General features: G+C 50.5%; 1 protein-coding gene across 1 annotated transcript; it reads left to right on the forward strand.

Moving 5' to 3' along the window:
- Window positions 1–90: 90 nt before the first annotated feature.
- MAU2 (MAU2 sister chromatid cohesion factor) lies at window positions 91–11189 on the forward strand. The gene is made up of 19 exons (XM_058040970.1): window positions 91–510; window positions 761–778; window positions 992–1057; window positions 1389–1484; window positions 2474–2568; window positions 3151–3178; window positions 3634–3789; window positions 4208–4354; window positions 5118–5208; window positions 5448–5551; window positions 6387–6464; window positions 7075–7140; window positions 7367–7450; window positions 8073–8122; window positions 8304–8381; window positions 8999–9110; window positions 9667–9757; window positions 10370–10497; window positions 11107–11189. Exons 1-19 carry the CDS (start codon window positions 91–93, stop codon window positions 11179–11181), a joined length of 1983 nt encoding a protein of 660 aa, XP_057896953.1. The 3' UTR covers window positions 11182–11189.
- Window positions 11190–13340: the final 2151 nt, after the last annotated feature.

Raw genomic sequence — 13340 nt, forward strand, 5'->3', positions numbered from 1 at the left:
AACTCCCACATCCTCTCCGCGCCTGGGGCGCTCGGACTCCAAGTCCCGTCGTGCCCCGCGCCTCGCGGCGGTGTTGTCGGCGGCCCCAAGATGGCGGCGGTGGCGGCGGGCGCGGCGGCCCCTCAGCAGCCGCCGCCGCCTCAGCAGCCGCCGCAGCCGGCGGGAGGCGGCGGGAGTGGTTCCGGGGAGGCGGCGGGAGCCGCGGGTGGTGCCGGAGGCGGCGGCGGAGGTGCCGGAGGCGGCGGCGGCGCAGCCGGGCCTGCGCCGGGCTCGGGGTCGGGCGGCGGCGCGGCCGCGGGCGAGTCGTGGTACCTGGCGCTGCTGGGCCTGGCCGAGCATTTCCGCACGTCCAGCCCGCCCAAGGTGCGGCTGTGCGTGCACTGCTTGCAGGCCGTGCTGCCCCGCAAGCCCCCGGCCCGCATGGAGGCCCGCACGCACCTCCAGCTCGGCTCCGTCCTCTACCACCACACCCGCAACGGCGACCAGGCCCGCGGGCACCTGGAGAAGGCGGTGAGCGGGGCTGGGATGGCCTTGGGGGGCACGGGAAGGGCGGAGCGGGGGTGCCGCTGCATGGAGGAAGGGTTGGGGGTGGTGGGGACGCGGATCTGGGCACTTGGAGAAGGTAAAGAGTAGCGGGAGGGGCGGCTGAGGGGTGCTGGCAGCTGGAAAAGATGAGGAGCAGGGCCGGGGGCGGTGGGAGGCTCCTGGCACGGAGGGGAAGGGTGTTGGTGCCAGCGTAACCCGCTGTGTTCTCTTGCAGTGGCTGATATCCCAGCAGGTATCCTTTTCCCGGGATCCAGGAAGGGCTCCCAGCTCCAAACAGCTCCAAGGAAACTCCAGAAACACCTCAAGGGCCTGGGGGTGGGAGCATGGAATGGGTGTTTTGGGTTGGAAAGGACCTTAAATCTCATCCCCGTTTTCATGAGGGGTTTGGAGGCTTTGCTGCTGTTTCCCACCCAGACTTTGTGGTTCCCTTAACCCCTGCTGCCAGATCCCCCAGTTTGAAGATGTGAAGTTTGAGGCAGCCAGTTTGCTGTCAGAGCTCTACTGCCAGGAGGTGAGAGAAACCCCCAAAACTCCTCTGTGCCCCTCGAATTTGGGTTTCCCCGGTCCTCCCAAATCCCGGATTCCACCAGTCCTGCCGAAATCCCAGATTGCTCCAGTCCTCCCCAAATCCCAGATTTCTCCAATCCCATCCAACCCTACCTTGGACATTCCAAGGCCGCAGCAGCCCCAAACTTTCCCCGTTTTATTTTTATTGCTTCCAACACTCTGATCCCTCTCTCCCAGCCCTCCCTGGAGGGTTCAGCGTGGTTTTGCAGGGAATTCCAGGGCTGTGGGGTCCCAGCATACGGGTTTATTGGTTACGGGGGGTGTCTGTGTTGCAGAATTCCGTGGACACGGCCAAGCCCCTGCTGCGCAAAGCCATCCAGATCTCCCAGCAGACTCCCTACTGGCACTGCAGGCTGCTCTTCCAGCTGGCTGTGAGTCCTTGGAGCAGCAATTCCTTGGGAAAAAATCCTGCAAAAATCCTGCATCCTCATTCCAAACAGCCTGGAAGCCTTGCGTTCTGTTATTCCCTAAAAAATTGCTGTTAATGGGTGGATTTTATCCTTTTATACCCTAAAAATTTGTTAATGGAGAGGGAAAAGGTAAATCCAGGGTGGGAATCCGTGTTGGATTGGATCAAGGAATCAGCCAGGATCACTCTGTGGGAATTAGGGACCTGGGATTCCAATGATGGTGGGAAAAAATCCATTTTGGGGTTTATCCTGCTGGGCTTGGAAGTGTTGATTGTTTTATGTTTAATGAGGGATGGGGGAAGGAGGGAAAGGAGCAAGGGAAAGAATCCAAGGAAAATTTTTGTTCCTGCTCTGGAATACGCTCCAGAATATTTATAAATAAAAAAATATCAGTGAGAATAAAGACACACTGAAGCGTATTTATGGAAAAAGAACATTCCTTTCCTATTGATTAAGAAATATTTAGTCTTCCAGAAATTGAGAAATATTTAGTTTTCCAGGAGTTCATCCTGAGGATTCTGAAGCTTCTCCTCTCCCTGGAGCTTCCCATTTTTCCCTGATTCCCATTTCCTTGGAGCCTGTTCTCTTCCTGAATTCCCACCTGGGTTTGGGAAAGGGATAACATTTGGGAGCACACCTTGGGGGCTCCTCTTGCTGGGAAAACTCTTGACCCAGTGTGACAATCCCTGGAATCAGATCGGCACTGGATTTTCACCCTTTGCAGGATCTGCCTCCAATTTTTAACCAATTCCTCATTAATTAGGAATTTGAAGATAAAAAATCCTTCTGGGCTCATACAAATCCTTGGAAGCGCCACAGATTTCTTTGGAAAGCGAGTCTAAAACCCCTTTAAGGAGCAGGAATTTGTAAATGCAGGGATAATGGTGTTTCTTTGGGAATTGTGAAGCAAATCCTGGATTCTCACGGCGTTTTTTATTCCCGTTTTTCAGCAACTGCACACGCTGGAGAAGGATTTGGTGTCGGCCTGTGACCTGCTGGGCGTGGGGGCTGAGTACGCGCGCGTGGTGGGCTCCGAGTACACCAGGTGACAGCGCTGCCTTCCTCGGGGATCCCTGCCTGGGTTCCATGGGGTTTCATCCCTGAATTCCTGGGATTCCCTGCCTGGATTCCTGGGCTTTCATCCCTGAATTCCCTGGGATTCCCTGCCTGGATTCCATGGGGTTTCATCCCTGAATTCCCTGGGATTCCCTGCCTGGATTCCTGGGCTTTCATCCCTGGATTCCCTGCCTGGGTTCCATGGGGTTTCATCCCTGAATTCCCTGGGATTCCCTGCCTGGATCCCATGGGCTTTCATCCCTGAATTCCTGGGATTCCCTGCCTGGCTTCCTGGGGTTCCATCCCTGAATTCCCTGGCATTCCCTGCCTGTATTCCATGGGATTCCTTCCCTGAATTCCTGGGATTCCCTGCCTGGATTCCATGGGATTCCCTGCCCAATTTCCCTGGGATTCCCTGCCTCAATTTCCTGGGATCTCCTTCCCCAATTCTCTTAAACCTCTTTTTCCCCGTTTTTAGAGGGAGAAAAAGGCGGATATTTTTTCTTGGTGTTTTTCTCTTTGTGGATGGAGTAATTTCTTTTGGAATTTAACTTTTTTTCTTTCATTGCAGAGCTCTCTTTCTGCTCAGCAAGGGGATGGTGAGTTGGAATTCTTTTAAAAATAAATTATTTATTGTTTAATTGTAAATTCCAGAGGATTTTTTTTTTTTTTTGAGTGGGGAAGGGATAAGCAGGGTTCTTGAGGATAAATCCAGCTTTTTCCCCTCATTTCTTCTGGGAAAAATAAAAGGATTGTTGCAAATTTTCACTGGAGCTTTTGTAATGAGGGATGGAAGAGCTGGTGGGGTGGAAGGGCTTTGCGAATCAGGTGAGTATTCTGATCCTAATCCCTGGAATTGGGGAATCCATGGAATTGGAGAATCCTGGAATTGTTTGGCTTGGGAGCACCAGGGACATCTTCCACCATCCCAGGCAGCTCCAGCCTGGCTTTGGGCAATTCCAGCCTTGAGGCAGCCCCGTTTTCCACGGGGAACTGTCACTCCCTGAGGGTTTATCCTGACAAGTTTTCCTGGTTTTTCCCTGGGGAATTGCAGCTGCTGCTGATGGAGAGGAAGCTGCAGGAGGTTCACCCGCTGCTGACGCTGTGCGGGCAGATCGTGGAGAACTGGCAGGGCAACCCCATCCAGAAGGAATCCCTCAGGGTCTTCTTCCTGGTCCTGCAGGTCACGCATTACCTGGATGCCGGCCAGGTACGTGCCACGCTCCAGCTGGGAGTTTGGGATGGGATATTCCTAAAAAATCAGCCCTGAGGGGATTTTTGGGTTTATTGTAATGGAAGCAAACTCCTGTTAGTGTTGTTCCCAAATTGTATGGACAGTGAGGAAATTATGGTAATTTGGAAATGTTGTCCATGATATTTTTGTATCCATGGTGGTCTCTGTTGCTTTCCTGGTGTGTTGGAGGAAATAAAGGAATTTTGGGGGGATTTTGGGAATATTTTGAGCATCCCTTGGTGCCGTTCACCGCCGTGAAGCACTGAGTGTCATCAGTCCTAAATCAACGCCCTGAATATGGGAATTACCACTCTGCTGGGAGGTTTCCCCTCTCCCCGAGCACTCCGGCAGTGGATGTGAGGAATCCCCTGGGGATTGTGTGAATTCCTGGCAGGTGAAGAGCGTGAAGCCGTGCCTGAAGCAGCTGCAGCAGTGCATCCAGACCATCTCCACCCTGCACGACGACGAGATCCTGCCCAGCAACCCCGCCGACCTCTTCCACTGGCTGCCCAAGGAGCACATGTGTGTGCTGGTCTACCTGGTGAGAGCTCCTCGTTAATTAATGAGGGCTAACGAGGGGTTTGGAGCTGGCAGGGATGGGGTTTGGGGCTGCTTTGGGCTGATTTCCCTCAGAGACCCTGGGGTGATGCTGAGGGGGCTGCTCAGTGTGTGAGGAGCTTGCAGGCTGGAAATGGGAATTACTTAATTAATTATTAAGTAATGTATTAATTGGTACCAGACTCAAATGGAAATGGAGTTATTTGTGCAAATCAGAGCCACTTTGGCTTAATCTTATCAACTCTTTGTGCTTTTTTTTTCCCCTCAATGTCCGTGGGGTGATGCTGAGGGGGCTGCTCAGTGTGTGTGGAGATTCCAGCCTGGAAATGGGAATTAATTAATAAGTAATTAATTACATGATTAATCGATACCCCAGTCAAGTAAAAATGGAGGTATTTGTACAAATCAGGCCACTTTGCCTTAATTTTACCAACATGAGGAGAGTTGGACTTGGAATTGCTGAAGGATTTTGTTCCATTTCTTGGAGATTATTCCAGTCCTTGGTAAAAAATCTGGGATTTGAGTAATTCTGTGAATTCCCAGCCCTTCCCTCTGTGCACAGATAAATTTTGGGAGTCATGGAATAGCTGGGGTGGAAAGGAGCTTTAAAGTCATCCATTCCCACCCTCTCAGTCTCACCTCCCACTGTCCTGGGGTGCTCCAGGGATTTTTGCAGGGATTTTTGCTGTGGGATTGCATCCCAGGAGAATTCCTGAGGGGATAATCCTTGCTGTGCTTCCCTGCAGGTGACAGTGATGCATTCCATGCAGGCAGGCTACCTGGAGAAGGCTCAGAAGTACACGGACAAAGCCCTCATGCAGCTGGAGAAGCTCAAAAGTAAGGAAAAAGGGCTTGGAATTCAGCTGGAAAATCCCGTTATTTATTCTTCGTTTAAACCCATCCCACAGCCCTGCTGAGCTGCTGGGTCAGCCTAAAACTAAAACTAAGACTAAACCCCTGATTTTAAGGCTGGGTGGTTGATTTGGAGTACAAAAATCAACTTTTTGGGGTTTTTTTGGGTGGGATTTGAATCGCTCCATAAATGCCTGATGGAATTGCTCCTGCTCCTTTGGCAGTGCTGGACTGCAGCCCCATCCTGTCCTCATTCCAAGTGATTCTGTTGGAGCACATCATCATGTGCAGGCTGGTCACAGGACACAAAGCCACAGCCCTGCAGGAGGTACGTGGGAATTCCAGCGTTTCCTGCCTGGGAAAGCTCCCAGAAAATGGGAATATTCTGCAGGAGCAGCCTCTAAACCGTGGGAATTGCAGTGTTGGGCTCAGGAGGGAATTCCTGCTGGGTTATTCGTGGGTACAGCCAGCCGTGGTGGGGCTCAGGACCTGGGAAATGTGGGATTGGCTCCTCTTAAGTGTTCATTTAAGGGCACTTTGGAATGGATCATGGGATAATCAATAACTGGTTGGATTGGCACCTTCCTGGTGGCAATTCCAGGCTGACTCCAGTGGGTTTTGCCCATTCCATCCATTCCAGAGTGGCTCCTTGCTCTTCAGGTTCCTGACTTGTCCAGGTGTTTCCCAGTTTTTCACATTCCTGCTTTTCCTCCTGTTTCCTGGTTCATTTGGGTTGTTCCAGAGGAAACTGCACTTTTTTCTTTCTCATTTTTCCAATAATTTTAAAATCCTAGGAATCCATCCTGGGCCTGGATCATCCAATCCCTGCTGTCAGCTTTACTGGGAGTACTGTGCTGGGAATGGGGAGGGATTCAGCTTCCTGAAACTCATCCCAATCCCGGATTTTGGGAGGTTTTATCCCACCTTTCCTGGAAGAGCTGAAGGGATCCATGGCTGTGAATCCCAGGGGGTGGAGGAAAGCGTTCCAAAGCAGCTGAACGTGGGAGGGATGTGAGGAAATCCCTTTTCCTGCGCGGGCAGCACAGGAGCCTCCCCTGGGATCCTGGATGAGATCCCTGCGTCCCTGAGGGGTGCGAGGGGCGGGACTGGAGCGTGAAACCGAGGGAAAAGCGCCAAAAACGGGGACTTGTGTTCTCGCCCAGATCTCCCAGGTGTGCCAGCTGTGCCAGCAGTCGCCCAGGCTCTTCTCCAACCACGCTGCCCAGCTGCACACGCTCCTGGTGAGTTTGGGGTGAAACCGGGGGGTTCTGCACCTGCCCGGGATGCCGGAGAGGAGATACCCTGGGAACTGCAGAGCTGCACCGTCCCCACCTGGAAACCCTTTGGAAACAGAGCTCCAGGATGGCTGGGGCAGGCAGGGGCGCTTCCCACTGTCCCAAGTTGCTCCAGCAATTCCTGGAGAGGAAATCCCACTTTTCTGTGGAGAAAATTCCTGGGATTTGGCTTTTCCTGGGTGTTTTGGACATCCAGGCCTTGTCTGGCAGCAGTTTCTTCATGAAGGGAGGGGGAACTGGGGAGGAATCAGCTGGAAAAGGGGAAATCCAGGGATTTCAGCTGTGCCCACAGGAGATGGCTTTATGTGGGAATTATAGAAAGAAAAAGGTTTTTGTAGGGAATACTGAATTATCCACGATTTTAATAAAGATTTTTTTAGCTAAATTAAGCTTTTTTTCCCCATGAAAAAATTATTTTAAAGGACATTTTGGGGAAATGCCTTATTTTCCCCACACCTGAGACTCGTTGCTCCCTTTTTCCTGCTGTTATCCCAATATTTTGATGGATTTGGGAATGTTTAGGGCTGCATTCCCAAAATTATCCTTTCTTTTCCAGGGTCTGTACTGCATCTCTGTCAACTGCATGGATAATGCAGAAGCACAATTCACTACAGCACTGAGGGTGAGATTTTATTCCCAAATTTTCTCCCGGAAACTTAAGGATGGCAGTTTGAATTTGGAAGGGAAACCTTCCTTAATTCCCTTATTCATTAACGATTTTCCTTGGATCTGGGGGGATTTTTAGCATTAAAATACCAATGTGTGATTTTTTAGCCAGGATTTTTTTTAATGGGAGTGAACAAATCGTGAGGAAAAGTTGAAGTATTTGTGAATTCTCTCCTTTCCAGCTCACAACCCACCAGGAGCTGTGGGCGTTCATTGTCACCAACCTGGCCAGCGTCTACATCCGCGAGGGCAATCGGCACCAGGAGGTGAGCTGGGCTCTCAAATCCTGCTTTTCTGGGGAGAAAAACCCTGGGAGTTGCCTTTTTCTGGGTGTTTTTGCAGGCATAATCTCATTTGTGGGGGGAGTGAGAAATCCCAACTTTCTGTGGAGAAAATTCCTGAAATTCTGCTTTTCCAGTGCATTTTTTCTGTCAGGGCCTTGCTGGCAGAATCTCATTCACCGGGGATTGAGAAATCCCAGTTTTCTGGGGAGAAAACCCCTGGGATTTGCCTTTTTCTGGGTGTTTTTGCCATCGGGGCCTTGCTGGCAGCAGCTCCTTCGTGGGGGGAGCAAAAAATATCCTTAAAGTTTGTGAATTCTTTAGTTAAATTCTGGTTCTCATTAATCAAATCCAGTATCAAATCAAATCCAGTATCAAATTCATTATCAGATCCACCAGCTCCAAGTTTTCCGTGGGAATGCAATTATCCAGGAAATGCCATGGAATTGGAAGAGATTTGGGATAAAACTTGGATTTTTGGGATCAAAACAAGCCTAAAATTCCCAATATTGGGATAAACGTGGGACGGTTTGGGTGGAATTTCACTGTTTTGGTGTTGATTTTTCCTTGGAAAATTGATTTTTCCTTTTCCTCTCCCACTTTCCAGCTCTACAGTTTATTGGAAAGGATAAATCCCGACCACAACTTCCCAGTGAGGTGAGAATTCCCACAAATCCCAACGTTCCGGGCTGGGAATGGCGGATTTGCAGCAGGATTTTCAACAAATTAGGGGGAAAAATCCAACTTAATTCTAAGGGGAAACTCGGGAGGATTTTGGGGTGGAATTCTTGGGAATTTGGGTGGGATCCTGAGGTATCCATGGTTTTTATTTCCATAGTTCCCACTGTCTGCGGGCTGCAGCGTTCTACATCCGAGGGCTCTTCTCCTTTTTCCAGGGAAGATACAACGAGGCCAAGTGAGTCCAAGTCCTGGGAAAAATGTGGGGAAAATGTGGGGAAAGTGACCCTGGCTTTTTTGGGATGGGAGTGGGAATAGCCAGGCTTTGTGTCCATCCCATTCCCACGGATTTCTCCTGGATTGGCCGGGGGAGAAGAGCAGGGATGTGGTGGGGGTTGAGCTCTTTCCTTGGGAATCCTTGGGAATCATTCCCTGCAATCCTTGGGAATCCTTGATAAAATGGGACTTTTATTCCCTGGAATACCTGGGAATTTTCGGCACTCTATTCCGTTTCAATTCCAGGGAATCCTTGGGATCTCATTCCCTGCAATCCCCAAGAATCCTTGGGAATTTTGGGACCCTTATTCCCTGGAATCTTGGGACTGTTATTCCCTGGAATCCTTGGGAATTTTGGGATTTTAATCCCAAGGAACTCCTGGGAATCTCGTTCCTCTCATCCCTTTCCATCCCAGGGATCTGCACCTTCCAAGGGCCCAATCCAAGGGAAAACCCAGGAATTCCCTTTCTCCGAGCTCCTTTACCCCAGCTGCTGCCCCTCCATCCCTGCAGGGTCACCCCAGGCTGCTCGGGGGGCCCCAATCCCGTTTTTCCCATTTTTCCCCGTTGTTTTTCCAGGCGCTTTTTGCGGGAGACGCTGAAGATGTCGAACGCCGAGGACCTGAACCGCCTGACGGCGTGCTCGCTGGTGCTGCTGGGCCACATCTTCTACGTGCTGGGCAACCACAGGGTGACTGCAGAGCCCTCCCGCCCGGGACCCTGCCCGGGGCATTCCCAGGAACAATCCCCAAAAAGTCCCCAAGGAAATCGGGACACGGCTGGGAAAAATGGGATTTTTAAAGGGTTTTTTAGTGCTGTCGCATCAAAAATCAGGATTTTCTTCCCTCTGGATCATCCAAATCCCTCCCAGTCCGTGGAATCCTGGAATTGGCATTCCCAGAACAAATTCCCCCAAAAAATCCCAACTGAAATCGGGGAATCCTTGGGAATCCATTGCCCTACAATCCCTGGGAACCTTTAGCAATCTTGGGATTTTATTCCTTTCAGTCCCAGCCAATCCTTGGGATCTGATTCCTTTCCACCACAGGGAATCCCTGGGAATTTTGGGATTTTATTCCCTTCGATCCCAAGCAATCCTTGGCAATCTTGAGCATTTTCCTGCCTTCCATCCAAAAATCCAGTTTCCCACAGGGAATGTTCCATCTTTTCCACTCAATCCGTGCTGGAAAGCGCAGGAAATATTCCCAAAATTCCAATTTTCCCCTTTCCCTTCCTGATTTTCCTAGGAAAGCAACAACATGGTGGTGCCAGCCATGCAGCTGGCCAGCAAGATCCCAGACATGTCCGTGCAGCTCTGGTCCTCCGCCCTGCTCCGGGGTAAATCCGGGATAAACCTGGGATAAATCTGGGATCAATCCGGGCTCTGGGAGCAGCCTGGGAACCGGGAAATGGCCTGGGCAGGGTGGGGATCATCCCAAGGGTTTGGGAGTGGGAATGGGCAGCTCCAGGGGCGATTCAGGATCTGGGATTGTCCTGGAAGAATGGGATGGAGCCTCAGGGAGGGTGGGAATGCCAAGGAGAGCGAGGAGCTGGTCCCAGGGCTGGGAATGTGCAGCTCCAGGAGCTGATCCCAGAGGGGAAGGGGCTCCAGGAGAGCTGGAGAAGGTTTGGGAGAGGGCATGGAGGGATGGGACACGGGGAGTGGGTTTGGGGTGGGAATGGGGATTTTGGGAAGGAATTCTTGCCGGGAGGGTGGGGAGGGAATGGGCTGGGATCCCAAGAATTCCTTTGGAAAAGGGAAAGATTCTTGGTGGAACTTTTGGGGCAGATTTTGCCTCAAATTGAGGCAATTTCGGGATCTTATTCCATGCAATCCCAGGGAATCCATGGGATTTTGGTGCAGACCCCAAACCCAGGGAGGATTTTTGGGATGAGGGGAGCTCAGAGGCGGGAATGGGGTGAATCCCAGGATTTCTCTGCCTTTCCCAGACCTGAACAAGGCGTGTGGCAATGCCATGGATGCCCACGAGGCCGCCCAGATGCACCAGAACTTCTCCCAGCAGCTGCTCCAGGACCACATCGAGGCCTGCAGCCTCCCCGAGCACAACCTGATCACGGTCAGAGCCCAGCAATTCCCAAAATCCCCAAAATTCCCACTTTGCCCGTGGCAAAAAGGACCCTTGAGGTCATTTTTATACTTTTTAAAATGTTTTTTAGTGCTGTTGTGTCCAAAGTTGGGATTTTCCTCTCTCTGGATCATCCAAATCCCTCCCCAATCCTTGGAATCTTGCAGTTTGCATTCCCAGAAAGAAATCCCTCCAAAATATCCCAAAGGAAATCAGGATGAGGGTGGGAATGAGATTTTTGAAGGGTTTTTTAGTGCTGTCGCATCAGAAGTTGAGATTTTCTTCCCTCTGGATCATCCAAATTCTTCCCAGTGGGATTTTGGCTTTAAAATCCCAAATAAACCCAGGAAAACCAAATCCCAGCAGGGCTCCCTGGTGGAATTTGGGATTCCCTGGGAATTCTGTGATTCTGAGGGAATTTTTCCCTGGGGTTTTGGCTTTGAAATCCCAAATAAACCCCTGGAAAACCAAATCCCAGCAGGATGAGGGGTTGGAATTTGGGATCCCCGGGGCAGGGAGGGTTTTCCTGGGAATCCTGTGATGCCGAGGGAATTTCCTGAGAGTTTTTCCCGGGATTCTGATCCCGTTTTTCCCTTGCAGTGGACGGATGGACCCCCCCCAGTCCAGTTCCAGGCCCAGAACGGCCCCACCACCAGCCTGGCCAGTCTGCTGTGAATTCCAGCAAAACTCCAGGAAAACTCCTGGAAAAACTCCAGGAAAACTCCAGGATATCCACCAACAACATCCCGTGAGGGGGGGAAAAACAAAGCGTCAAAAACTTGGGAAAAGAAACAAAAAAAAAATCCATGGAAAAGCTTCCGAATTCCCTCTGGTAGTGAGAAAAACCCAGGAATTTTCCAGGGATTCCCAGAGCCTCCGGAGCTGCTTTTCCAGGTGGGAATGCCCAGGTGAATGCCAAGGTTGGATCCTGCAGGGAATTGCCAGGAAGGGCTGGGAATCCTCGGGGATAAGGGGATGAGGAAATCATGGATTGGATTCCCAGCTGGAATTCCCCCAGGGGAAATTCCCATTTTTTTGGGAAGGAGGAATTCCAGGGTTTCCTGGGATGTCCCTCCCACAGCCACAGCTCTCCCCACGCCGCTGGGATGGGGGAAAATCTGGAGTTTTCCTGCTGATCCCAATTTTTTCCAGGCTGAAGGCACCACCTGTGCCTTAAGGATTCCCAAATCCTGGGAATAAATCCCAGTCCAGGGGTTTGGGGTGGAATTCCAGCCTTGCCCTCGGCACAAAATTCCCTTTTCCAGGTTAAATTCCCTGGTTTTAGCCCAGTTTATTGTGGATTTCCCAGAAATCTGGGAATGCTGAATCCCAGAAAAGAGCTGGAAGTTTTTCCGGGCTCCCAGCAGTGCCTGGGCTGGAACTGAGTTGTTTTTCCCAGTTGGAATTTCTCCAGATTTCTGGGAAAGGAGGAAGGAAAAGAACTCTGGAATTCTTGGAGAGGAAAGCCAAAGCCCTGGAACTGCCAGAGATTTTTGGGAATTTTTAATCCCACCTGGGTGAGAAGGAACCTTAAAATTCCCTTTAAGTCCCTTTAAAATTCCTTCATTCCCATCATTTTCTTTCCCAAATCCCATCTTTTTCCAGAGCAAGGAATTTTTTCCACTCAAATTCCTCCATTTTTCCCTCTGGAATTCATTCCAGGGATGAGGTTTTTTGGTCCCATTCCCAGAAAATTGCATTTTCCAGGGTTTTTTTTTCTACGGAAATCCTGGTCCTAGGCCTGCAAAGGACCTGGAAATCCCTGGAAATTTTGGGGATTGAGGATTGAGAGTTTTTATTCTGGATTTTTGTGGGGATTAAGGAAAATCCTTGGTGCCATTGGAACTCAAAAGCAAGGAAAAAAATCCCCAAAAATTCCCAAATCCAGGGATTTTCCAGCCTGAATCCAGGGCTGGGAATTCCCATGGGAAATTCCAGAGGCTCCCAGGGTTTTTTTTTTTTTGGGATATTTGGAATCCCACTGAGATAGAACCATGCCAGGAATTTTGGGATCTGGGGATTTTCATCAGGAACTGGGGGAGTTTTCCCAGTTTTTGATTTTTCTGGGAAGCACATTCCCAGTTTTTATTTCCTCTGGGGTGCAACAGTTCCTTGGAATCTTTTTCCTTGGAATTTCCCTGGCTTGGGAAATTCCCAAATCCCAGCCAGGAAATCCAAATTTTCCTTTCTAACTCCGTAACGTTCCAGAATATTCTGGAATTTCAGGCCCAACTCAGATCCAGCTTGCAATTTTGGGCTCAAGTTCCCAAATTTTGGGCTGGAAAAGCCTCGGGATGATCCCAATCCCAGGGCAGGGACACTTCCACTATTCCAGGCTGCTCCCGCCTGCATTTGAGCACTTCCAGGGCGGCCAAATCCCAAAAACTTTGGGAAAAACCTGGAAAAAAGTGGGGAAAAATTGGGGAACATCCCAATTCCGGAGAGCTGTGGTTGGGGCTGAGCTTTGGGAATTCCCCAGGTGGGAAAAGAGCCTTTCCCACCCCCCGGAGATGCCGAGGAAGGAGCAGAATTCCCAAAAAATCCCCAAAATTCCCAATTTTCCGCCTCCAATCTCCCGTGAAAATCCATCAAAATCGGTGAAACAGCCGGAAAATCCAGTGGGAATTCTCGGGGGGGGGCTGGGGTGGGAGCTCTGAGCTGATCCCAGCTCCCGGGGGCTCCTCCTGCCGCCGGAATTCCCAAATCCCCAAATTCCCGGCGGAAATTCCAATGTACAGAGCTTTTTACCATTGTATATTAAATTATTTAATAGCTTTTCGTGGCAGTTTTTCCTTTATTTTTTTTTTTTTTATGGAGCAGAGCTGGGGAGGAGG

Source organism: Melospiza georgiana, chromosome 26, assembly GCF_028018845.1.
Source record: "Melospiza georgiana isolate bMelGeo1 chromosome 26, bMelGeo1.pri, whole genome shotgun sequence".
NCBI lineage: Eukaryota > Metazoa > Chordata > Aves > Passeriformes > Passerellidae > Melospiza > Melospiza georgiana.

Excerpts from the sequence above, each read along its gene's own strand:
- MAU2 (XM_058040970.1), top strand. The coding sequence starts at position 91 with ATGGCGGCGGTGGCGGCGGGCGCGGCGGCCCCTCAGCAGCCGCCGCCG. Across the intron at positions 7,141-7,366 it reads AATTCACTACAGCACTGAGG|CTCACAACCCACCAGGAGCT; the intron begins GTGAGATTTTAT and ends TCTCCTTTCCAG. Across the intron at positions 8,123-8,303 it reads GACCACAACTTCCCAGTGAG|TTCCCACTGTCTGCGGGCTG; the intron begins GTGAGAATTCCC and ends TTATTTCCATAG.